This window comes from Hydractinia symbiolongicarpus, chromosome 10 (assembly GCF_029227915.1).
Source record: "Hydractinia symbiolongicarpus strain clone_291-10 chromosome 10, HSymV2.1, whole genome shotgun sequence".
Classification (NCBI taxonomy): domain Eukaryota; kingdom Metazoa; phylum Cnidaria; class Hydrozoa; order Anthoathecata; family Hydractiniidae; genus Hydractinia; species Hydractinia symbiolongicarpus.
In genome coordinates, this window is record NC_079884.1 from 14,513,993 (window position 1) to 14,541,369 (window position 27,377).

The following is a 27,377-nucleotide window of genomic DNA, read 5'->3' on the forward strand; positions in this document are numbered from 1 at the left end:
TCTAGTTTACCTTCAGGAAAAAGAATGTGGGGGAAAAAATGTAAAATTAATTTGCACGGACATTCACAATCTTTCATTTTGGATTTTAACTTACCCTGACTCGTTTACAATTTTCCTGTAAACTTGGTTTTAAATTTAATTTAAACCAAGTGCTTTAAGCAAAACATGCAACTTTGTTCCCAGAGCCAGTTGTCTCCTTTTATATTTGACGGCGAGACGAACATAAACGAGACGAAAGTTTTTTGTCAGATATGTCGATAAGATTGCTATTTTTGGGTAATATTTTCGCTTTTTTAATTACGCATTCTAAATTTTACTAAATTTTATTCTTCAATCTTTTTTTTCGCTAAAAAAAATTCTCTTCCAAGAAGTATTAACGTAGTTTACAAAATGTTGGTACTACGATTGTATGCTGTATGTAAGATATTTTTGGTTATCTTGAGCTAAAGATCTTACTTTTGATGCTTAAAATTTATTTTGTGGCTACTACAAAATAGTTTTTGTTCGCCCTCTTTAAAACGTTCAAACCTCTAATTACAGGACGGCGCACACTTTTTTGTGTGTCGATTCCTTATAGGGTCCACTGTAAAAAAAGCGCGGGAATTAATTTTCTTTTTATTTATCACAAACCTAGATCAAAATATAACTGCTGTTTACTTTTACTTACAGTATATAAATTTTGTTTACTTTGGTATAAACTTTCAATATTCTTTATCATCATTTAAAAACATATTTGGTTAACGAATTACTGTTGGAACGAATGCTCTATTCTTAATCGAAAAAATAATTTATATCGCCATTTTAATTTAAATTCGTTTTAAACTCTTGAAGATTTAAAGCATGCAAGATGGTAGCTCAATAACAAACGCTGACATGCTATTTCGTAAAACGATAGCTTATTGGCGAACAGCATTTTCTTTTCTTTTGGCGTATGAATGCTTCCAACGAATGCTGGGTACGTATTATACGGTCGAAATCAACTCTGCATCACTATGTTTAGTAATTTCCTCACTAAGATCACGATGGCAACTTCCATTTGCTTTTAAAGCTTCTAAAACGGCTTCTTGGGTTTCTTTTTTGGAGGATTTTCGAAAACTAACTTTCCTGAGATTTTTTGCATAATTACGTATAAGATCTATGCGGCCATTCACCCTTTCTCTTACAGCCTGCTCTTCAATCTTTTTGGCTTGTTCTTTCTTCGCTTCCTCTGTTTTCCTTCTATTTCTCTCCTTAGTGTAAAAATATTCAAAGTTCGATACAACAACGGGTACAGGTAATGCTATGGTTAAAACACCACAAACAACAGCCATGGCGCCCACTATTTTCCCCCAAAACGTCGTTGGGTACATATCCCCATACCCTACTGTAGTCATAGTTACTATTGCCCACCAAAATGAATTCGGAATCGACACGAACTTCGTCCCTTTTGCTGAGTATTCTGCATAATACACGCAACTACCAAATATAAGAATCATTACGAACAAGAAAAAACCCAACATCATTAGTTCGTTAAACGAAGCTTTTAATGTATTTCCTAGAATTTGTAAACCACGTGAATGTCGAGCGAGTTTAAACACCCTAAGAACTCGAATAACTCGAAGCATAGCAAATGAACCTTGATGGTTTTTTGATGCTAGTGCCAGGCTGATGTAATACGGTAGAATTGAAAGAAAATCTATAATATTGCCAGGTTCAATAAAAAACTTCAGTTTATTTGGACAACAAATCATTCGCAGTACAAACTCAACTGTAAACCAACATATTACGGCTGTGTTTACATTAAACATCCATTTTTCATGTTTATTAGGGTACGTAATATCCGTGCCATTTACTGAGATTATTGTAGGAGCAAATTCTGGTAACGTCTCAACGACGAACATGATTAAAGATAACACTATGATGCCGACAGACGTAATGGCAAATATATGCGCTGCTTTACTAGAACTAGGGTCTTCTAAAAACGCCCACAAGATCTTAAACGGTAAATAATTGGGAACTTCTGCCACTACAACAGGCTCTTTTAAACCATTCTCAATTTGAAGCTTCTCTATTAACTCGTCACCTATATCGAAGAATATCAGTTCATTTATAAAAATATGAACAGGTATATTGGGGGGCCTCGCCATTACTCCGCCCGATTGGTAGTAATATAAAATAGCTTCAAATGTTGGGCGATGTCTATCAAAGAATAGCTCTTTTGTTTCTGGATTAAAAAATTGCACCCGCCTGCTTGGATCACCGAGCAGAGAATGTGGAAACCTCTCTAAGGTTTTACTATATGTTTGGAATCTCTTTCCCGCAACGTTTATGTCGACAACTTCTAACTCCATATCATGGCCGATGTATTCGTCATCAGTGACTCGTTCTTCCATCTGCTTCCCCACATCGTGTCCTGCTCCAGGCTGTGCACGCTTTTTTGCAGGTACAAACATATTAATTTCATCCAATTTATTCCCACATAGTATTATAAATTGTATATATTATATTTATATTACGGAATGCCTCAGTTAGTCAAACCGATGCGAATTTTCTACGCCCAACATAATCGTATATGATAAATTTCATTTACATGGCTTCAACTTCTCTTTTTCCTTTCAGCTATACGATTTGATAAATAAAATCATTTATTTGCTGTCCTTTCCTTTGCACGTACGCAGGAAATTTGTTTTTGTTTATTTATAAATAAACAAACAAACACTAAACAACCACCAGCGCGCTAATAATATCTTGTTGGATATTTTATATTTTTGTTAAAACAAAGTCGCTTAAGAATGAACCTAGATCTATCTTCTCGCTTTAACAATACTTTATATATTTTTAATGAAATAAAACGAATGAAAATTATTAGCGTGAGAGAAAGAGAAGGCGAAGGAAGAAATATTTTAATGTATACTTTTTCCTGCAATATATTTATAAAGGTAATGTTTTCGTTGCTATACTTAGGGATTTTTAAAAAAAAACAGAAACAGAAAAAGGACGACAATTAAAAAAAAAAAAAATTAAAATATAAAATCTTTTTTTATTTTAGTTTGGAAATGTTTTAAAAATCTGTTAGAAGTTTAGCTTAAAAATTTATATGAATATATTATGAGAGGTGAATAACACATTGAAAAATAGCAGGTACAATGTGAAACACAACTAAGTTTGTTATTCAAAAATTGAATTTGACAAAATAATTTATACTTTTCATTCTGCACTCCATTTTCAGTACTTCCCCACAGGGTTAATTTTTTTGTCAATTCGCTTTTCATTTGCGGTTAATACGCTCCCATCAAAAGAGAAGTGTATGTGACCTCAGACTTAACAGGGTTGTGGTTTTCCTAACGCTGTTAAAAGGTAAATCGAGTTGTCAATTGTATGAATGAAGGCTTAGGAATCGAGCAATAGTTAAAATGAGTTTTGAAATGTTTATGGGAAAACTTAAAACTAGTGGCCCGTAAAAAAATTCACGGGTTCGCCTGTTCTTCATTGATTGCGTCTCGCTACTTTCGGTACCATTTTGCGTGAAAGACAGACAGACGTATACGGGTATTTTAATATAGATGTTAAAGTGCATTCTCGTCCCCAGATTTCCTCGAATTTAACATTGAGTGATAACTTTAAGGTCAAATGGTTAAACCAGAAAAAAATGAAAACATTTGAGTCTCTCTATCCTGCAACTAAGCCTTTTGATAAATTAATAAATTTAAGCATCTGGGCCATGGTAATTGGGGGTACAAATTTTTTGCAACGAAAATTCTATTTTAATTTGTAAGATTTTAAGGTCATAAATTACAACATTTTGAAAATATATATTGCGCATTGATAAATTTTTAACAACTATATCAGTGCAAGTGCGTGTGCAAAAATATACGAAAAAACGCAAACGTCATTTCTCCGTCATGACGGCTAATTTTTGACGATACTACTTACAGATGAAATAACAAAAAATATATTTTTTAAAGAGTTGCGTATTTTACCCTTAATTTCATATTTTTAAGTTCGAATTTGCCTTTTTTACAACCTCCAAGTGCTTCACAAAATTTTGTGTACAAATTTACAAAAACTAAAACACGAATTCTGAATGCATATTTAAATTTACAACAGTTCTAACGAGATTTAGAAACAACAACAGCAAATGCAGCAAATAACAACAACGAAAACAACAACAACAACGACGACAACGACAATTAGGAAAACAGCGACAAGAACAGCAACGACAAGGACGACGTGAACAACAAGAACAGCAACGACGACAACGACAAAAACGAAAACAGCGACAAGAACAGCAACGACAACGACGAAGTGAACAACAACAACAGCAACGACGACAACGACAACGACAAAAACGAAAACAGCGACAATAACAGCAGCCCAAACGATGACGAAGACAAGAACAACAACAACAATAATAAAAACGCTAAAAATCTATCTAAGGCACACTTTGTGCGCCTAATTTTGCAGAAAGGATTATGTTTTCGGAACACGAATTATTCGTCAGAACGAACATAATTATTAAGACAGTTTTCTGAAATCAACTTCATGAAAGTATATCATCAGTTTCTGAAAGAGGGCCACAAGCTTCCCGTCGGATGAGTGCATGCTATCCGGTCAGTCATCTTCGGGTGGTAAGATTGCATGAGATATGCGCCCAGGAAAATAAGAAAAACCGACATCGCTATTGGGCTCTTGACGATAACGCTATCGGGCTATTACAGATAACGCTATCGTGTTTTCACAGTCACGCTATCGTGTTCTGATCGGAGTTTGATGTTCTTCCACTGTTGGGGGTGAGTGTGTTTTTTGCAGCAGCAATGTAGGAAAATAAACACAGGATAGCGTAACAGATTTCATTTGCCTAAAAACGAAACAGGTTTAAACTAACAAACAATTTTTGTGATAATATAGTTCGATTTGAAGACGAAAACAGGGTGCAATGTCATGCAAAAAGAATAAAACGAGATAAAACGTGATAACGCGCGATGAAATGTGATTACACGGGATGACGATACTAGTAATTTTATTTATGTGGAAATTTATCTTTCTGTGTTCAGAGGATTTGTGGCATAATAACCGATATGCTATATTGCTACAGAACACCTTCGCTTTGCGCGTCTCCTAAATTTGTTCCAAAAAAGGAGCGTTTCCCGGGCCAGGTGGACACGCCTAATAAGTTTACCTCGTCAGTGTAAAATTGGTGCTCTATCACACTCTGGTTGTGCGGGACTATAAAAAAGAGAAAGAAATACAGCAGAGGGTACAAGTGAACACTGAAAATGTTTTGAAAGCCTATTAACAAATCAATGCTGGTGTGAGCTTGGAGGAAGGAGTGAGTAAAGTCAAAAGCCAACTTACTATATTCTTCGACAATTAAAACTTTCTGCTTAGCACAGCAGTTTTTAAGGTTGTGGACATCGATGGCGATCTAGGCAAAAAGTCCCAAATATGTTAAAATCACATCAGCAACAGCAGTAAACCTGTTATCATCAAAGAACGTGAGTCCATTGAACTTACTTTTTTCTCCACAAACACTATGGACACACCTTCTAAAGAAACCTTCAATATTCCTTGCTGACCGCTGAGACTATCCTGTAAGTAAAAAAGAAGCAAAATCCAGAACAACTTTCAACATTAAAAATTTTCTGTTGTTTAACGCTTATTGTCTTAAATGGAATACAGCCAGAAATGGCTGCTTCGTTCATACAAATATATTTTGCAGGCCACAAACTCCAAGAAAGATTCATTCTGCAAATAACGCATTTAAAAACTACTCACAACAACAGTGAAGTCTCCTCCCAAATTGATGCCTAAAACGACGGTGCACGAAAATTAGGTTGGATGATGACTAGAACTTGCAACGACGAAATGAAGCAAAGGAGACACTTTTTTGTTATCATTCATTGCAAAGTTTATTTTAAAGACGATTCAGATGTTAAAATTATGTAAAAAAGGAAATCTAGTTAAAGTGTCCTTGTTGTTGAAACACACCCTCTTAAAGCATAAGGCTTTTAAGCAGATAAGCTGAGATTCTTAATCATACAGTAAATTTTAGGCCTGGGATTTTTACCCTTACTCTCATACATTCACAAATCAAAAGCAAGCAATACTGTCAGATAAAGGAAAATTTAAAAAAATATTGGACGAAGTTAATAATAACAAAAAGCAGCATTTTGCATAAAATAATCTTGGAGTTCCAAGATTATTTTATGCAAAATGCTGCTTTTTGTATACTATATGTATACTATACACAAAAATGAAACCTGTAGCCACGACAACAAATAAAAGAATTAGCCCTAATTGGAAAAATCTTAGCATATTGAGCTTAAGCCTAATGTACACACACGCTTATAAAGCAAACACATTAAAGTTCTTATAAACAGTTTGAATTTGTTAAATTACAGGCTTACTTGTGCCTTCTTTATCCAGACTTTTTAAAAATTCTAAACTCACCTGTGCCTTCTTTATCCAGTCTTTCAGCAGCCTTCTTCATACTTTCTTTTATAGAGTTATACAGCAGTTTACACTAAAGCAAAAATGTGGAAATCTTGAGTAAAAAACAGAGTTAGGAATACCACTTTAATTACATCCATCGACGACGTTTCCCAGTTCGTCTGAAAAGTTAGCGTAATCAAATAATTCACAATTAAGTGATGAACCTATAACACTATCCGTACTCAAAGACTGGTTTCCATTTTCCGCTATAACGCAAGCAGTTAACGAGATTTCTTGTTAGCGCGTGCGAACAAAATTACAGACTTTGTCGCTCTACGCACGTGCTAACAATAAACTTTTTGTTTATTCAGTAAACTCTTTGCGCTATAGCGGAAAATGCAGTCGAATGGAAACAAAACGTAAGAGGTGGTTGTCTATTATGATTTACGACATTCTCGTAATTTCATGCTTTTAAAATTTTGTTCTATACTACAACCACCAACCCACCCAAAAACATACCTTTTTGGTGCAGATCTTTTGCAAGTCAGTTTCTTCACCCGTACGTATCCATACGCACAGCACTCTGGTTTTGGGCGAGCAACTTAAATTCACAACGTTTTCATACCACCACCTTTCTATGATACTTCCGCTCGTACTTTTTAGTACCATGCAATCCTCCCGCACCTGAGAAGTAAGAGATGCGTTATGTTGAATGATGCTAGAGACCAACGGTTGGTGTGTTAATTTACTAAATCGTACTTGTCACAGTCGCTCGTACCAATCCTTGTAACTACGTTTGGAGGAAACTCACCGAAATATCCTAGCTTAACCTTAAACCGTGTTTTGATTAACAAATTTTAGAGATGGGGCAAGTCAATACACTCCATTGCTATGTTTCTTAACCTGCAGAAATATCACGTAAAGTTAGGCCATTTAAAAAAAGGAAAAACAGCGAGGGAGAATTTACAGCTAAAAATACAATCAATAGATAAAATGCGTTATTTTTTATTTTAGAGTATAGTAAATATTCTGTGGTAACCGTCCGACAGAAAGAGGAGAAGGGGCAGTTTACGATGTGGGCGTGGCACGTACCTCAAGAAAAAACACAGGACCAGATTGTGTATCACCAAGATGAACAACAAATATTTGTATCTTCAACTGTCGACTGCGTGGTACCAACAGGTCGATATCGTTACCATTCTACAACAACAATGAGAACATAAATCACAGTGCATATTATATCGATAAATTATTTACGTCATAATTCATAACTAAAGAATTTGAAGACAAATTATTACGAAAACATCAGTAGCTTGGTGTTGTTGCTAGGCGATTTTTTACTGAATTTTGGAACATTGTCCTTCATGAGAATAATATAAATATAGAATAAAATTTCCTCTACAAGTATATCGTGGAATTATTTTAAAGCAATGCTATTCATCAAAACAAGCTACAAATGTTCTCCGATAGTTGTTTGTACACAAATGACTGATAACCATTCAAATAATTCATTTTTTTTGGTTTGATTGACCACCCTGCCACCAATCTGAAGTATGACAACACAAATATTAAAAATTTATCCAAACATGCACAACCTCATGAAGTTATTTCTAATTTATAATTTTCAAAAATATAAAACCAACATGAATCGAAAAAACCCACAACCTAAAAACGCTAAAAAAATTGTCATAGAAATTTGTCATATAAACAGAGCGTAAAAGGTGGAAGAATTTAAATGTCAAACGGGACTGAATAGTGAAATTTTGAATCGAGAGAGAGAAAAAGAGAGAGAAGAAAGATCTCGTCTTCATTTTCCTATATATTTTACGGACTTTGTTTCAATCGTATCTTAAACTTCTTTACATTGGCTGCCGTTCAGTAGTTTTAATACTTCTTTCTCTCGCTTAAAACAACTTTCAAATTTTTCTGTTCACAATCATATTACCGTATTTCCTCCAATAAGCGCCGCCCTCTATTAAGCGCCGCCCTCTAATAAGCGCCGCACCTAAAATTCGAATTTCGAAATAAGCGCCGCCCTCTAATAAGCGCCGCACCCTCAAATGCGGCGCTTATTAGAAAATCAAGAGAAAATGAGATTTCAATGCTTTTATTCGAACTCTATAGTCTTCTTATTGCAATATTCATTTACATTAAGTTCTAAATAGCCAAGCAGGAAGGCGATACAATGTTGACGAGAGGAGAGTTCGTGAATGGAGAGCAAAAATGGAAGACATCAAAGCCAGGGTTGCTGATAAAGGTGGACTGAAAAGAAGAAGACTTGATGGTGGGGGAAGAAAGCTCACGAACGACGACTTAGAAGAAGAAGTACTCATCTGGATAATGGATCGTAGATCAGCAATGCTTAGAGTTTCTCGAAAATTAATAATGAAGAAAGCAAAGATTATCCATGACAAAAGCACCGATGACCCTGCTGTAAAAGAGAGCTTTGTAGCCAGTCGTGGATGGTTGGAAAAATTTATGAAAAGAAACGGACTTTCTTTAAGGAGAAGAACAACTACCGCTCAAAAGAATCCTAGTTGTATGGTCGACAAACTTGTCATGTATGTTTTACAGTGCCGACGATTACAAAGAAAATTTAAATACTCCGCTGGTTCAATCATTGCGATGGATGAAACTGCAATTTGGTCTGACATGCTCTCAGGGACAACTGTAGAAAGCAAAGGAAAGAAAGACATTCCTTTAAAGACCACTGGCCATGAGAAAGTCAGAGTTTCTGTGTGCCTTACAGCAAAGGCTGATGGAACACGGCTCAAACCATTCATCGTTTTTGGGGGTGCAAAGCGGGAATGTAATGCTCTAAACGAAGAATACAAATCTAAATGTATTATCGCTTCATCTTCAAATGCTTGGATGAATGAGGAATTGACATTAGAATACATTAAAACAGTTATTGGTAAATTTTCTTTTCAAAAGCGATTGTTAGCTTGGGATTCCTTTGAATGCCACATGATGCAAACAATCAAGCAACGTTTGAAAAGTTTCAATGTTGATTCAGTTATCGTCCCCGGTGGTTGTACTCCGTATATTCAAGCCCCCGATGTTTCGTGGAATAAGCCATTCAAAGCTCATGTTACCGAAGCTTACGATACATGGCTTAGTGAAGGGATCCACGAATATACAAAAGCAGGTAATATGAAGCCACCTCCGCGAAGGAAAGTAATCGAGTGGATCTTAGAAGGTTGGAAAAAGCTGTCAAGTGAGCTCATCGTGAAATCTTTTAAAACATGCGGTTTAAGCCTTCCAGTCGATGGTAGTGAAGATGACAAGATCCACTGTTTTAAAAAGGAGGGAGCTTGTCCTGATGGGGCATCACGGCTAAGAGAATCCCTGAATATCTTGCAAGAGGAAGAGAGTCAAATAAATCCTTTTGAGAACATAACAGATTCGGATGTTGAGGATGCATGCGGGCCGTTTCATTTGATTGACTCTGATCAAGAAAGCGACGAAGAAATTGATGTTTGAAATTATCTTTGTTATATTTGATAGAAAGAGAACAGGAAAAGACACGATAATTCACCCGTTATTTCTTTCTCGTACGTTACTTACCCCTCTATAGAACCCCAAATCTATCAAAAAAACTTTTACTAAGGATAGCATTCAACCAACGGATTGAATTTGAAGAATAGGCAAAAACTTCAGAAACTTGAAATCTGAAATTTCGAAATAAGCGCCGCCCTCTATTAAGCGCCGCCCTCTAATAAGCGCCGCACCTAAAATCACAAAAATTAAATAAGCGCCGCGGCGCTTATTAGAGGAAATACGGTACTCAAATTTGTGCCGTTTGAAATTTGACAAATATAAAAACTAGTCGGTAACCCGTGGATAGATCCACGGGTTCGCCCCTCCTTTATTAACCGCATTTTGTGTTTTCCGCTACTGCGGTTACCATTTTGCGTGACAGACAGACAGACAGACAGACACACGTATAAGGGTATTAAATCATAAATAAAAAAGAAAGAATTTGACAAATGCGTAACGTTACTTTTTGTTGGAATTGTAATTTAGAAATCGAAACCGAAACTCCAAAACTCATTTTGATAATTTTTTTGCGTTGCATTTAGAACAAAACCTACCATAAATATAAAACCAGTATTAAAATTTATAAAAAATCAGGGAAAATATTGACCGCTGTACTACCCTTTGCCGAGTGAAAAAGCGGAGCTGTGTTGTCAGACTAATAAAAATAGCGTCTAAAGGCAACTATCAATGCAAATTACCATATGTTCGAGGGAGTCCAGCACCTTGTCAATCCATTGTGTTTGGTTAAGTCCAATATGGGCCCTTGCTAGCAAGCGGCGCACTTTGAATTTTATTTTCGGTTTTGGAACATCCATACAGAGCATGAAGGAGATCATATTGTGCAACAAAATGCCAAGTAAGTTATCCTCGTCCTCTTCAAGTAGCTTCTTCTCCTGTGGCGTTAAACCTTTGTACCTACCAGACAAATAGATAAAGGATGTTTTAGTTAATAAACACAGGGGACGCCTCTGCGGCAGAGAGTACATGTGTTAGCCAATAAAGAAAAAAACATTTCGATACAAGAGTGTAGCATTATTTTAAATTTTTGAAATAGTTGAAACAAAAAAAAACCATTTCTGATACACAAAAACGTAGTTTTATTTTAGCCTAATTAACAAACCCATTGTGCCTACTGAGTTAGCTAAAAAAGCAAGAACTAAAACCAAACACCACATCTCCACCAACCTTGCGACAAGTTCTATTGGGTTAACGTCCATTCCAGCAGCGTCTCGTTCTGACGTTACAGAATCCAAGAAAGCCAACTCCCAAAACTCTAAATTATCCCAGATAGCAGATCTGTTTCTTTGCAAACCTTCGAAAAGATAGCGTCTCCCGGTTCCTGTAACACCACGCCCAGCTTTCTCCAAATGAGATTGAACCAAAACGCCATCGTAAAAACGCCAGCCGCCACTACATGGAAACAAGGAATAATTAATTATTTTCGCTGTTTTTTTATTTTCCTAATGTAGAAATTTTATACTGTGATTACAAAAAAGTTTTTAAGCATAAAGATTCCTCTTGTTACAAAAAATATTAGTTCTTCAATTTAATGATTTTCTAAATACAGTTTTTAAAATTATTTATCAAAGTCGGAGAGTTTTTGAAACTCGTGTAAAGTATATCGTGGATTTACCGCTAACACGTGCTTCTACTAAAATGGATACGTTGAATTTAAAGTGGTCCCTTACTCTAAGTCAAATTGATATTTTTAGCCTGTTATAAACCCACAACACAAACCTGCAGTTGCTTTTTGTTTGAAGGTATTTTTCTTTACTCTCACTCGCTACAAATAACGGACACGAACTATCCGACTCCAGCGAAGCTGTGCGCGAACCCATATTCAGATGCAGTCCCGAGTGGTTCAAAGATGGCGTTTCTGATGACGAGTGGTAATCGTCGCTTAGTTCGGACACGGCAGACGATACTTTTCGTCGGCGAGAATCTTTAGAAATGTTCAGCTGGTGGATACCGGGTAAATCTAAAACCAAATTAATTTAGCCTGGTTTCCACTAAGTAATGTCAGTAAACAGGTCTTTCTCTTTTTCCCTCTTGTTTTAAAATCTCAGGCTGGTAAGAAACACAAATTGCGGACATTGTCGTAAAAAAAAAAAGAACAAAAAGACCTTGTCAGAAAAGTATAGATTTTTTATTAGCAGTCATTATGGCTGCGTGTCACCTGTGCTATATTAAGCACAAACAGGTAAGCTAACGAATAAGGACTAAACGAATAGAAGATAGAAGGATGAGCATGCTCATGGGAGAGAGTGTATTTAGTTTTGCTTGGGAGAAAATACACAAATACGACAATTACTCTCAGAGAAAAGCGTCTATCATAGAAAATTGCGGACAATAGTTGAGTTCATGTCTCGGTTTTAATAATGCTCCTTACTTAATAAGAAAATGTGTCAATAATATAATGTTAAGCAACTCTCTTTTCCTTCCTCCTTTCTTTTAATTCGTCCATTCTTCAAGCACTCGAAAATTTATAATTAAGAAAGTCTTACCCCTATGATAATGCAAGCTCGAATCACTTTCTCTGTCAGTGCTTGATTCTAAATGCGAAGAGCTTTCCTTGATAGAGTCAACTAAACTTGATTTTCTGCTGCTGCTCGAACTCATACTGGTGTCATTGCTCTCATCCAAATACTTCTTTCCGCAGTAATAGCGATGTGACACTTCTAAGAATGGAAACACTGACCCCAGGCCACCAAGCCCTTTAAATTTCATACTGGACTCGTAGCCTTCAACAACAAGTTTTAACAGTTCAAGGTATCCTCTGTATATATTTCTGGATACGTGCTAAAACAGATTGACAAGAGTGAGATATTTCTTATTCATCTTTTACGCATACTTACATAGAAAATTTCTGAACCCGTTTCATTGTATTGTAGGTCGTTTTTTAGAGGGCGTGGCAGCTATGACTATAAAACTTGATACAGTAACTAACCAAAATAGAAGTGATTTGACGTCAAAAAATAAATGCTGACATTTTTTTGTCATTATAATTTATCTTTGTCAAATTTGTCTTCAATATTCAAGGACAATTTTAATTATTATAGTAAAAATGATTTCTTTTAAACAGAAAAAAAAACAGAGACAGAGAAATATGGATGTGCTATGATAAATATTCACCTACGTATACACACCATCCGGATAAACTATCTGAGTTTATCACTAACAAATTGCCGCATGTAGTGCAGTGGGTTCGTCTGCGGCTCCCAGTTCTGGGGACTGCGGATCGAATCCCGCTCGCTCCCAGGCAGTATGTTAGTGATGAACAAAGTAGTTCTTCTTCAATATAAAAAAACATGTTAGAAGTGTTATAATTTGCAAAACTTTCCCAACTGGGTAAGGCAAATTGTACAAAAATCCATCTTTTGTTTAAGTAAGGAATAAAACTTTTATAAAATAAAATCATAACTTCTTATTCTGAACAAACGTTAACGAAAATAAACTGTTGGTGTGAAATGATTACTATCTCCGCCCTTCCCCCAGTTGACAGTTACACTATAAAATCAACAATCATAATGAGGGCTTAAGGTAATGAATCAACGTTTGCACGTGGATTCTCCTTGCACAAAAAAGAAAAAACATTGCAATCGTTAAGACTTTGAAACTTACCACATCGTTCAACGTGTTCATATTACTTTTTTGTTCTAAATCGATTTGGTTGATTAAGTACTGACGAAGACCTTCGTACGCTACGACACGCCTCATCTTCTTCGTACTCAACCATCCTATCCCATCTCCACTTTTGACATATCCAACCACTTCTGTAATCAACTGTTGGTTTTCGCTATAATAAAGCAAGTTACGAGTAAAGGGAAGTTCAACGTCCTCAAGGCGTACCTCCTGTATGCGTTGGTTTCTGGTCCCCTTCCACTGTTACTTAGTAAGACCAGCCAAATATAAATGATATATTTAAAAAATGGAATCTTAAAATCCCAATATTATGATTACAAAACGAATGCGCTGTAACCATCTTTCCTATACTCTGGTGGGTAAAACATCACAACGTAAGTCATATATTGGACAATTTACTTGAAACGCGACTTAATAAGAGAAAATAGCACCTAAAAAACCGAATAAGAATGTCAGCTTGGAGCCTAATAATCATTTAAAATGTATTTGTATGAACCGCACTCTTCAGCGTATCTAATTTCGTGAACCAATCACTCCCATGGCTAATGTCGACATTATAACCGGTATAGTTACGTTATATTCATTGAGTGAAAACTTTATAACTCTACATATACTAGCCTCACTGTCGTTTTTTTTAATAACTCCTTTTAGGGTTGCTGCATGGCGATGGCCAAATTTCTAGGTTCCATGCCTCTTATTCTTAGATATTAGCCATTGCTCGAAACTACCCTTACATTTCTATGACATCTCATCAGGGAAATTTATAACTTTCGTTAGGATTATTCTTAGAACTTGTAACTATCGGTAAAACTTTATTTCATCAAAGGGAATTATTCTTTCAGCCTTGGACGCGTGATTAACCCGATTTCCCGATATTTTCGCAATTTACTAAAAAATTGTATAAAAAATAGGATTTTTGGGCCTTTTTCAGGCGAATTGCGAACGTAAAACCCGGAAATATGTTAAATAACTTCTATTTGGCTACCGGAAACTTTAAACAGAATGTGAAATTCGTTCAAGAACTAAAGTAATTGAATTTTAAAGCGGAAGAGGTTGCTAGAAATAGATCTTATTTAGTCGAATTCTTCTAACGGAACTATTGGGTTCAAATCATAAAAAACGATGGATACGTTGCGAATCATATATCTTCATGCAATCCTAACGATACCTTTGTGCGCAAAAAAAAATCGACTAAAAAGTCCTCGCTTCACCTAGCGTTAGCATCTTGATGCCTGCCACGCAATTTTTTTTCAAAAACAAAAGGGCGAAAATGTATAACAGCTAAAAGATCAACAGTTGCTTATACTTTCTTTATGAGAAAGGGTTTTTTAAACAGTATTGCAACATTGTGAATGTTGTGCAAGACGATGGTGGTTTTGAATGCCAACCATTCGACATTGCGGAACAGAAATAAATGTATTGTGTCAATTATTCATGACAGTGGTTAGAAACATCGAGAAGAAATATTTTGTAGCTACAATCTTTATTTATGAAATATTGAAAGGAATATTTGAAATAAAGCCTGGTAACCATGCTAAAGAATGAGAAAAAAAGTAATTCATACTAAATTTATTCACGAAAGTTTCGAACTTACTAATTTGTGGTTGGGTTTTGTTTTCAAAATTAGAACAAGAAAAGAAAATGAAAAGAGAGTCGGAGGTCACGGAGGTGACAAAGAGATTGCTACACTAAAGCTAATACAAAATTACAACAAAGTAGGTCTTTGCCTCAATGATCTGAGATTTTGGTTGCCACAAAAAATGTTTGGGCTGTGACATCAAGGAGAAATATTAAGCGATTATTTGAAAACTCCAATCACTTAAATAAATCGTTCAAAATTACACTGTCTTAGTTTTATAAATATCTATTTCATCACCGTCATCGTCATTCTCGGCTCAACGTTTGTTTACTACTAGCATGGGCTGGACGAAGTATATTTATTACCTACTATTATTACCTTCTAAACTCAAATTCCTCTGCACCATGTCTGTCCTTATTATCTACTGCCATCTCAGTCTAAAACCGGGTTTTGACCAAGGGACTATCAAATCTCCACACTTCTGTAGCCAATTGACATCCAATCTTTCTAAGTATCCCAGTCAACTTAACCTTTTTATCTAACATCCAAAATGCTGTGAAAATTTAGCCTGCTTTTTACCTCATCTGAACTGTTTCTGTCTCTCAAACAGGTGTTATACATCCAGTCGTTGCCTAATAATCCTTCAACACAATTCATATTTTATTACTGGTTCTTTACTTGTTAAAAGGTTATTTATATCTGATCTCCTCTCATGGGTTTCATTGAATTGGGTATATTCTGTACTTCACCTTGTGCCATATTATTTAAAAATATAGTAAATACCTGTTATACATTCAGTGATAAAGCGGAGATTACCTGTTATATATATTTTGATCTTGCAAAATGTTACGACCAGACTGGATTTGTTGGAAGCTGTCACTAGAACTTCGATCCAAACCTGAAAAAATGTTTTTTTTTAATGAAAAAAATATGAAATTCAGCATTATGACCATAGACAAGCAAATTAAAGCAATAAAAATTTTTAGCATCAGAATTTTCCCTTCCTGATGTAATTTTATGCTTTATATTTATCTTAGCTTAAAACAAAAATTAACACTTTGGAGTTTTATAATCTCGGGATAAGTTTGCTATATTAGCCAACAACAGACAGATGACAACAAACCTACCATTTTTCAAAGTGTGCACAGCTGTTGGTTTAGGTGCAACTAATCTTTCCGGGGGAGAGCTGATGATGCTGGTTGCAGATACTATACTAGTCGTGGATGCGGTAGATAATTTTGATGTCAGCTTCGGTTTGATATTACCAAACATTGCTGCAAATAGAAAAAGCAGTGCGATACATGCTGAATCATTCATTTTGCAACTATTTTTTTGAAGAAATTTAGGAAAATTCAGCAGGATTTTAGCTGTTTTAATTAGCAAGAAAAACAAATTTAGGAGATTTTAGGAAATTTGTATTAGCGAAAGTGTAAGTTAGAACCACAAGAATCATGGATGTCAAAGGAATTGAAAAAAGAAATACTGATAAGATTTGATTTCTGCATTAGCTGATGCAGAATAGAAATATTTTGGACTTATATTCAAAAAAGAGAATCCATTATAAAAACTGAGTTTGACAAATTGATGTTCCCTGAAAATTTAGAAAATTTTTAGGAGTTTCACAACAAATCAGGAAATTTTGAGATTTTTTGGAGGCGTAGGAACCCTGTGTTGAGTAAGACTACGTTTACATTAGTACATACTTTTGCAGTTTTTTTCTAAAATCTTCGTTTTATGCAAAATCTAAAAGTCTAGTAGTAGGGTGAATTCTATTTCCCAATTCCGTGCCTTTACACCTAACACGAAAAAGTCCAACCTATCATAACGAATGTTGTATAATTTTTTCTTATTATGTTGGAGTTCACCTCTTGTAAATCCAGAATTTCTTAGGTTTTCTATTTCTACCTATTAGTTGAATCTTCAAAGGTTTTAAAACAAGGACCAAGTAAACACAGACCAGAAAAAAACTGACTTGCATGAAAATAAATTTAGCAAGAAAATATTTGATACTACACAGTAGCATTCACAAGCCTTTTTGAATTTTCAGATAGAACAGATAGGCACATATAAACCCAATAAAAATTACAGCTGACTTAAAGAATGAAAAGTTGATGTCCTTCAAGGTTTTTTAAGAACAACTATTTACAGTTCTCAAACACTTACCACTGAACTTCCTTACAGCTGTTGGTTTTTCGACATTTGGAGATGCTTCAGTATGGTTGCTGTCGACAGAAATTTCTGATGTTTGGTCATCGTAAATAGGTGGTGAAACTTGCTCATCCTCTGTGATGGAGTTCAAGGTAGCATGGCTGCCCTTATCTTCAGAAACATCCTCTTCAGATCTGTTAAAGGCAGAGTGTAAATAAGAAATTTAAAGGTTTTATTTAAAAAATTTTTGCCTATTTTTTGTATTTTCAGTAAAAATTAAGTAGGCATGAGCTCTTTTTTTTAACTTACTTTATATGAGATATCACTTATCCTTTGGCAAACTATCAAGAAAATAAATATATCTTTATTTAATTTTTGTCAGAAATCATGCGGAGTTAGCAAGTTATAATATTTCATGAAAATCAAATTTAATTTAATTTTGTGTAGTAGACCTAATATACAGCTGAAGCTAAAATTCACATCAAAAGGAAATTTTGTGAAAATCAATCTTCATAAAATTCTTTGAAATTGCTAAAAAAAATTGGAAAATTTGCAAAATTATTTCCTAGAAAATTAATTCTCTTGACAAACCCACTTAATTTGATTTATAATTTTAGCCAATCCGAAGTTTATAGTTAAATTTCCTTTACTCAATGAAATAATAGTAAATGCTTAAACGAAATGAATCTCATGCTGTAGATAATTTAATAAAAGATGTTTTTGAATAAAATGTCATTTTTTCTCATTTATAAATTATTTAAATAAGCGCCCCCTTTGGCTCAAGTGATATTTATATACCCGCCCCTGGTATGGTCTAATCTGATGTTACCAAAGGGTATGGTGTACTTTTTCAGTATGATTTTTGAAATTGTTCATTAACTTGCGAAAACTTGCAGCATCATTTTTAAATGCAAAAAAAAAAAAAAAAAAAAACACCAAGAAATTGAACAATTCAATCGACTTAAACTTTGTTTCTTACTTTGCTATTGCATTCCCAACGAATAAAAGCAGTTTTTGTAGGATAAATATGACATAAAAATTTCTAAAAATTCTATATACGATAGTCTGGAAATATGACTATATTGACATTGAAATAAACTTTTTCAGAAGTTTATATAGATTTAATTCATGTAAAACTAAAGAAATTTCTAATTACCTATATGCTGGCATAGAATAAACACTATTCATCAACACCACTTCCTGTAGTCCTAAAGTTTCTTCTGCTGTATGTAAAGTGGAGTATGATGAATCATACATGGAGTGTATCTAAATAACATTAAAGTACAACATTAGATAGACATTGTGTAACAGTTTTTGGGAAAAAAAAGTTTTTTGCAGACAGAAATTGTAAATTTAAATTTGTGATAAGAACCTCGATACTGTATAAAATGTTCAATAAAAAAATTGCAATGTGCACATTTCTATTCAAATCCATGAATTTAAAGATTGTGAAATAGTAAACTGAATAAGCTATTGCTTTGCTACGTTTAAAGAGAATCTTATCATAAAAAGTTATAGAAAATTGCAAAAAAAAACAAGAAATGAGAACGTTTAATTAAAGATGCAAATGTCTTTCTTTGCTTAAAAAAATGAAGAAAGCAAGGCAAATTCGCAAACAATAATATTCTGCATTCTTTTACCCCCAATGTTTCTTCTTCAATCTTGCTTGCTAACACTCATTCTGCAGTCCTAACTCTATTATATCTATGCTTGTGCCCGCAGGCCGTAAATCCTAAACAACTATGTTTGAGCAATGAAACTTGATACATTTGTAAAATGTCTTTATACAAAATCATTCTAAGTATAAAAAACATTTGATTACGTCACAGGGATCGTAAATCATGTTAAAAATAACTAACTTTTGAAGTGTACAAATTTTTCTAAAAAATTTATTTTTTACCACAAACCCCATTAAAAGTTATGGAAAGTCACAAAATTTCAGCACCAATTATGTTCCTGGTCTTCAAGGTAAAATAGAGTTAGATTATCTTGATTTTGCTTTAAAACTATGCTTCCTTATACTAGAATTTAAAAAGGAATCACACAAAACACACAAATTACAAAAGTTAAAATAACCTTATCATTAATATCTTCATTTGAAGAACTATGGACTTCCAATATTTCAGAGTCTGAATCATCACCCGATGAACAACAACTGCACATATCACCATCATCATAATGGCCACCTGTGCACTCCCTTTCCTCTTGAATAGTGGAAGGGTATTCCCTGTCATCAGAATCAGAATCAGAATCTTCATATAAAGCAAACCCAAGTTGAGAATGCGGGTCATGAACTTGGAAATAAAATGGCTGCACGTAATGACTGTACCATCTTGGTTTGTCACCAATGATTCTTGGATCAAGTATACCTATGATGAAATGCTCACAAAAGGTTATTGGGTAATATTTAGGTAAATTACGTTGTTAAATAGTGGTGAAGGTGTAGGTGCTGACTTACAAACACCGCAGTAGCAGCTTTAAAATTTTATAATTTTGAGATTATAGGAAACTGAAAAAGGTTTTTAAGTCTAAATTAAGTCTAAAGAGAAAATATTAAAAAACAAATAAAAGATATTAGGAGATTTTTTCAAAATTTTAGGAGAATTCAAATTATATTAGAGAGAATTAATTTGCAGCATGTAAATATAATTCATCAGTCTTAGTGCAAAGTGAATATTTGTCAAAGAGAATATAAGCAGTACGTTAAAATACTGAGTTGAGTAAAATACTTGTTCTGCCAGAAAAAAGACATTTTTTGTTTACATATTTTGAATGCAGGAACAGTTATAGCTAATGACTGACAAAGTCTTTCAATGCATTTAATTTTATTTTGAATTTTCTCTACAATATATCAACGCTCACTGTACATCTGTGTGTCTTTTTGTGATTCAAAATGATGTTGCAAGTATAGATAGGTGTATTCCTGTGGATTTTTCACAGTTAACAAGTAATTTTTGAAACAACTTGAATAATGTTGCTGGGTGATATATGAAAAATAGATAAAGCCACAAACTGATCTTTTAATAAGACCCCAACCTCATTTCATTTTTGGCATTGTTACTTAATTGACCACTACAGTATTTTAGGTTGTGGCCACCCTGACTGAGTATATTTATAAAAATTAAAAAAGTACCATTTTTAACTTTGCTAAATACGGTGTTCTCTGGATTAACCATCCATTCTGCAAAATATTCTACGGCCTAAAAGGACAAAACAAAAACGTACTGTAAAAATAATAAAGTGATTAATAGAATTTGCTGACTGGGACTTATGTGATCACCGGACACTTATTTAACCTTTTGAATCAAAAAAGCGTTCAACCAGTAATATGGGGTACTTTCTTCCTTTTCTCTGCCTTTGTTAAAAATGCTAATACATTTGTTGTTTTACCTACCAGGTAAAATTTACAGTTTTTAATCTTGAAAGAATAATAAAGTTTGATGCACTTTTGAAAATTCTTTTCCACATGCACATCGAGATTGAATAAACTATCAATTAACAGTAGCCCAAGACTATCGTGCTTTACAGTAAACAACACTAACAATATACCTGTGTATCTACTAATGCTTGAATAAACTTTGATTTTTCAGGACGAGATTCTAAAAAGGAATCTTTCACAAAAGCCACCACTGGTCGAGGATATAAACGAAGTATTCTGGTATGTTGAACAAACCCTTCAAGTATGTTTGGAGAACAGAAAAACTTGACTAAAGCAGATCGCACTGCAATGTCTACTGAATCAATATCATTCCCGTATATCATATGGCTTCTGTTAGCTCCATCAAATGAAGAAAGGCGAGGTCGTGGTAATTCAGAAGCTTTGTCAAGATCACAAACAGGCTGAGGTGAAAAAGATAAACAAGACAGGCACTAAAAAACAAAATTGTTAAGAGGTAACTAAAATGAAATAAATCTCAGCTAAATTCTAAGATTATTTTGCTTTTTGGACATCCACACAACACTTTCCTACCTACTTCGCAGATGAAATGTGTTTAAAATTTGTGATAAACTATATCTACAAAAAGAAACCTAGTAGTACTTTTCCTATAAACACAATCTATATGTGCTGAAGTGCAGAAATAATCCTGCCGTACTGTCTTATGTGCAAAAAACACTTCACATTTCAAGAAAAAACCTTTATAGAGATGCAGGGTGTCAAGGTTTAAAACTCCCAAATGCTTCAGACTGATTACACACAGGTAAAAATAATTGATCAAAGTTATCTGAAAATAATATAGACATTTCAATGTTTGTAACATACTGGCTAATAAGAAATGTTAAGGTGGAAAAATTGAAACATGCTTCAAAAACGTAATTTAAATTATCAAATGTTTTCCTGGCTTGATCAATTATTTGCAATTTTATTCCCATATTTTGCTAAATTTACTAAATTTGAAGTTACTGTACACCCTGGAATCATCCTGAACTAAAATGCAGGGCATATCCAAATGATGTAGGTTAAAAGTTACTCACAATTTAACCAAAACCAACACTTTTAAAGTAAATACTAATAAATACCCAACTATGGATTACTTCAATGTAAACAAACATGTTTATGTAGTATACCTGTTTTAGTTGTTCTTTCAAAGCTGAACCTTCTGGCTCTGGCAGTGGAGGAATCTCATCCATCGATAAGGGAACATTCATCTGACAAAATGAAACGTAATCTTAGTGAACCTAGTAATATCCTTGTGTAGTACTTGCTTGTGTGGAAAAAGGTGACACCAAATCTTTATGGATAATGCTCAAAAATCCAAATGGATTATACAAAATCAAATGGAGTAAAATACAAAACATACCTTATTAGTATCCAAATCAACTATGAGTACATCATGTGGTACTTGAAAGTTCATGCCTTTTATACGAAAGAAACTTGATGGAATACCGATAACATAAGGTGTTGGCGCCAACAGAAGCTAAAGACAGAAAACTAATTAAAACTTTAGAAGAATGGACATACTAATATACAATCTAAACAATCTATACAATCTTTGTTAGCTTGAAGCTCCTATATGTAAGAAATCTTTCTACACAAATATCTATTTTTGCAAAGGCCTTATCAACATACAAATCACACTTGATAAAAAAATTGCACCAAATTACTTTGAAGGACTCTTACCTGCTCTGCATTTTTCATGCATGTTGGTAGCAAAGGAATGACAGGAAACATGTACTCTAATGGATATAACATGGATGTCAATGCCATGACACTTATTGACAATGCATTGTAGTCACATGATTGAAGAACAACCTAAGGCATACAGAAGGTAAACATAATTTAACTTATTAAGGCTGCCTATAAAACTGTTCTCTTTTCCTTCTATTGTCAGGTGTTTTTATACAGGCCCAATACATATTTATGCTGCTGCCAATTGGAACTCTGAACATTCATTTTAATCAGAACTTCATAACGCATAATGCAATATTTAATTATGAAGTGGGTATTAATGCAGCTTATTTTATTTTGCAAATTACCTTCTTGGTCTTAATTTTAACCCTTGACTGATTTTAAATATTTTATTATTATGTGGCCATTTATTCTTTATCATTTATTCATTTATTACACTTGTCCCTTTATGCCAAAGTGTATTAGTTTAAGCTTGTTTTCTGTGCTTTTTTCAGTGGAATGAAATTTCCTTCTGTCAGTAGCCCTTAAACTTAACGATTTTGATTTAGCTTCTATTTCACTGGTATATCAGTGAAGTAGAAGCTAAACTGTTCTCTTTAGATTGTCTTCATTTAAAGAGATTACAAGGCAATGATTTTAGTGGGTACTTCGCTTTTCTTCAGCAATTTGTCTCCCTTGTTTGTTTTGAATTCTAATAATGATAAGGGTACATATTGGGTTTTATATTTGTTTGTGTTTTAAACTCTCATTTGCATCTTTCTCTTTTAAAAAAAAAACCTAGAGAACTTAAAAAAATCAAAAATTACATAACACTTTAAATTTTTATGATATACTTTCTCTGGATTTAACTGTGATGTGTTTAAAATATAACCAGGATCCGTAGGAGAAACATTAATTTTCATATGTTTTTAATCCCTTCAACAAATGCCTTTTATTGCCATAAGAAGAAATATGATATACGTAAACAACCTCGCGAATAAAGTTTACAAAAAGCTGTCTATCAGATTGTGATTTCTGTTACGAATTTAGACACGATATATTTTGCTATTCAGATAGGCAATGATATTTTTTACACATTATGCAGTTATTTTTCAAAAATGATTTGTGAGATCTTCTTGAACGGAAAATTCCTCGAAAATTCAATTTTTAATTGGTCAGTCTGGGGTAAACTGACTAACGGGAAGAAGAGAACACAAGTCCCACCTAAAATTTGCGAAATTCGGTAATTCAGTAGACCCCCCCCAAAAAAAAAAATAATAACAGGGTATAAAAAGAGTTACTCTGTGAGAAAAAGCAAAATAAAAAAAATAATATGCGAGTAAATCTTTATTGTTCGAAAAAGGAAATAGTTGTAGTTAAAAATATATATTACAAGAACTGTCAAAAACAGCAAACTTTGTTAAAAAGAATCTTGTGCACTTATGCAGTACTAGAAGAGCATAAATAATTTTTATTAGTTTTAACATTCAATTTTAACATTAAAACAGATATATATAACCTAATTGTGTACTGCAAATATTTCTTAACTAAGCTACCCTTTCAACCTGAACCCCTTTAGCACTTGTTTAAAATATCTTTCCAAACGTGATTCCTTATTGGTATGGGGCGCATATTACAGCACTAAGTTCTTTTTCACCCATTTGTACAGAAACAAAGGTTATATTGCTAAACATTTTATTAATCTCTATACTTATTTTTCCGGCACAATTGACTAGCAAAAAACTAGCAATATATATACATGGTTTACATGCATTTTCAGCAGTTGTCCATTTATGTTGCTTATTTTGTGCCAATAGATTCTTAAATATTAATTTAAAATGTTAGGCAACAGCAATTGAAAACAGTGCTAGAAAATTAGGTCAGAATTTTTAGTATACAAGGATTTATGCATGCTACGTAAATTGAAAGGCACGCTTGTCCCTGTGCACACAATTCATGAAGGCCTGAAAATTTTCTACTGTAAATAATATGGAAACATCTCATGCAAAACTCAATATTTTATTCATTTTTTGAGGCAGGTGGTAAACTAAATTTAATTTAATTCTTAATGTTTTAAATTATTCATTTTAACAGGTGGCAATATAATATTTTTAAACATCATACTTAAGAAAACAAAAAATGTTCACACAACAGAAAACACTTTATTTCAATCATAACACATTGAGCAACGAAAATGTAAACAAAGTTCATGCCCAATATTTTCTGTTGAAAAACACTGCCTGCCATAACATAAGGGACAGAAAAAGTGTCCGTCGTTTTTCTTAAAAATGGCAATATGTGCAAACAAACAAGAACAGTTTAATTTATAAAGCCAAAAAACTTAGTCTGAAACTGAACTTTAATATGTATAAGCACTTTAAAAGTGAGATATAACTAAATTTTGATTGATTCTCAGCAAATTAACAGAAAGGTATAGGGCTATACAAAAAGGGTAGGACAGAAAATGTTTATATAGAGAAAATATATTTATATACTAGATTTTGGAACAATCTCAAAATCTCAACAAACTGCACAGTTTTTTGTTCACCAGAAAATTTAAGTGAAAAAAAATAATATAGGGAAATATGATGTAGAAATTCTTTCAGACTGGATTACTCTATGATTTAAAATGCTTAAAAACTAACAATCACTGCCTAATAAAAAACAAATTACAAATATTACCTTTTGTTCCAACATAATGCAAGTTAAAACCTTTAAACATGTTTCAACACCCAATAATTCCAGAGGCAAGTGAGCTGGAAAATCCAGGAAAGAAAAACGACTTTTTTCAGGTAACGCAAAAGTCAATGGAGGCTGTATATGTCGTGGTAAAAGCTCTACTTCCACTCGATTTAAAGCTGCAACAGGCAGAGGTATTTTCAATAAATTTCGAATCCAATCGTCTATTTCTAATAAATTTGACTTAATATGTTGAGAATTTAAATCATGGTTGTTGAAAAATGTCGACCAATTTCTACATTCTAGTATATTGTGCATGTGACCAATGTTTTTGTTATCATCAAAAAATACAGAATTGTTATCTTTTCTAGAATCAGACTCTCTTTCTTTACTCCAACACTGGGATTCAATAAGTTTTCGTAAAACATATAAACACTCTCTGAATGTGGAAAAAAATGGATAGCTGGAAATTATACAAATACTAGTTAGAGAATAACACAACATAGAATTCAGAGCGTTATGATGGCTATGTCTCCTTGGAGTCTCGTCTCTGTTTGCTGGCATGCTTTTTGTCCTACAAAGTCTGGGCTTCATTACTAATTTTCTTTCCATGACCTCAAGAGGTGGGTTTTCTTCAGGATCTGAAGATATAGAAAGTCCAACCTTGTTATGTCTTTTCTGCGGTATCCCAAGGCAAGGCCGAAAAAAATTACAACAAATGCCATAGCGTGTAATACCAGTCTCTTTATCAGTAAGAGTAAAGACAAAGGAGTTTGTTTGTCGTAAACTTATTCTCTTTGCTGCTGTTGTGCAGCCTTCTGGTTGGCAAAAGAATACAACATCAGGTGGTAGTGGAAAATCCTTGTGATCAGTAGGCGGAAATTTTCGCATCAATTCTGGTGATTGTGTCGCATCTACATTTGGTCTTTTAATGCCAACTGCTATCACATACTCAACAAGCCGTGACATTATGACTGATTTTAAAATGTATTTAATTAAAGCATTATATGATCTTCTGAATGTTACTTCTACAATGGGTACATATTATAAAATACAAATAAAATTGTAATTTCCCTGTGTAGCATATGATCTAGGAAAAAACAGTTGCATGATTTTAAGCATTTTAGGAACTATAATAGTGTTGGTTGGGATCAGATTTTTAAAGAATTCGAGTCACAGTGGAAGAAAATTGAAAACAAGAAGAACTTAGACGTTACTGACCATCCTAACACTACTGCCTTAATTTAGTGGTTATGTGGCGCCGTAGTTTAGTGGTTATAACTCTCGTACTTTGTGCGGGAGACTGGGGTTCGAATCCCCTTTGGCTGCAATTCAAGTTGGATGTTGCAGGAAGTTGTCTGCCAAAGCGCTGACCCTAATTGAGTTAGCGTAGCTCAAAGCAATTCAATATTTTATTCTTGTAACAAAAAATTAGAGTTTAAGGGTTTTTTTATCTGCATAGCCGGCCACTAATGTTAGTGCTTATAGGGCACTTGAATTATGTTAGTGTTATTTGAACACCACAAGGACATTGTCTATCTGGGTATTGGCCCTTGTAATCGTGGGGTTAGGATTAGATTACCAGTGGGCAACAAATTCAAAAAATATCCTAATACAAACTCATTCCAGGAAAAAAATAATTTCATAAAACCTCTCATAAGGCATGTGTGATGCCATCCCAAATGATGTCACATATGCCAAAAAAGGCCATTTTGTAATTTTACAATATCTCTTGATTTGTCACACAATATTGATGCTATGACCTTAATTTCTGGACTAAATACCAAAAAATTGGTTTTAAACAAAGAAAGTAATTTTAATGAAAAGATGTAATTAGAATCACAAATAACTCCATTTCTGGACATTTAGTTTGAAGAACCTGTGTGACCTGGTTTGCCATATCAAGAAAGTGAATGTTAAATCGCAATCTTATGAAAATACTATGGTACAATACTTTGTTCTTATTTTTATTATTCACACCCCCAATTTAAAATTTGCACAGTTAATTTCATAAGTTTCAAAACTACTTTTGAAATACCTGAATGCTTTAATCTATTTTAATTAAGGAGCAAGTGACAACAATTGAAGTATTTCTTGATATTGTTCTAGAAAATAAAGACAAAATCTTTTTTTGACTTTATTATTTTGGTTAGCTTGTGGTCTTTTGTTAACTTGATACATAGCTATTCCTGTACAATTAATTCAGAAAGGTTACAGTTTTTAGAGCAATTTCATGAGACAATACTACTACTAGTCATTTATTTAGTAATT

The 27,377-nt window shown here is 33.8% G+C and overlaps 2 protein-coding genes across 3 annotated transcripts; both read right to left on the bottom strand.

Annotated features, from left to right (window-relative positions):
• Nucleotides 1-599: 599 nt before the first annotated feature.
• LOC130662277 (potassium voltage-gated channel subfamily A member 7-like) lies at nucleotides 600-3,629 on the bottom strand. The gene has a single exon (XM_057461099.1). The coding sequence runs from the start codon at nucleotides 2,430-2,432 to the stop codon at nucleotides 963-965; it is 1,470 nt and encodes a 489-aa protein (XP_057317082.1). The 5' UTR covers nucleotides 2,433-3,629; the 3' UTR covers nucleotides 600-962.
• A 352-nt stretch (nucleotides 3,630-3,981) lies between these two features.
• Nucleotides 3,982-27,251, bottom strand: LOC130662276 (MAP kinase-activating death domain protein-like). 2 transcript variants are annotated; one of them, XM_057461098.1, is made up of 24 exons: nucleotides 25,110-27,251; nucleotides 22,440-22,571; nucleotides 22,120-22,236; nucleotides 21,887-21,967; nucleotides 20,870-21,160; nucleotides 20,454-20,520; nucleotides 19,397-19,689; nucleotides 18,477-18,586; nucleotides 17,336-17,514; nucleotides 16,300-16,446; nucleotides 15,989-16,070; nucleotides 13,573-13,747; nucleotides 12,456-12,750; nucleotides 11,689-11,929; nucleotides 11,137-11,361; nucleotides 10,650-10,866; nucleotides 7,504-7,611; nucleotides 6,931-7,095; nucleotides 6,430-6,502; nucleotides 5,755-5,786; nucleotides 5,494-5,568; nucleotides 5,335-5,404; nucleotides 5,159-5,205; nucleotides 3,982-4,837 (listed from the first exon to the last, which is right to left on the bottom strand). In XM_057461098.1, the coding sequence occupies exons 1-24, from the start codon at nucleotides 26,073-26,075 to the stop codon at nucleotides 4,721-4,723; spliced, it is 4,305 nt and encodes a 1,434-aa protein (XP_057317081.1). In that variant the 5' UTR covers nucleotides 26,076-27,251; the 3' UTR covers nucleotides 3,982-4,720. The 2 variants fall into 2 exon arrangements, with proteins under 2 accessions (XP_057317081.1, XP_057317080.1); XM_057461097.1 differs by having other exon boundaries at nucleotides 20,870-21,190.
• Between the last annotated feature and the right edge of the window lie 126 nt (nucleotides 27,252-27,377).

Coding starts and splice junctions, on each gene's coding strand:
- LOC130662277 (XM_057461099.1), bottom strand. CDS start 2,432: ATGTTTGTACCTGCAAAAAAGCGTGCACAGCCTGGAGCAGGACACGAT.
- LOC130662276 (XM_057461097.1), bottom strand. CDS start 26,075: ATGTCACGGCTTGTTGAGTATGTGATAGCAGTTGGCATTAAAAGACCA. Junction 20,521..20,869: donor AAGCATTAGTAGATACACAG/GTATATTGTTAG, acceptor TTGTCCTTTTAG/GCCGTAGAATATTTTGCAGA. Junction 10,867..11,136: donor CCAATAGAACTTGTCGCAAG/GTTGGTGGAGAT, acceptor TTTGTCTGGTAG/GTACAAAGGTTTAACGCCAC.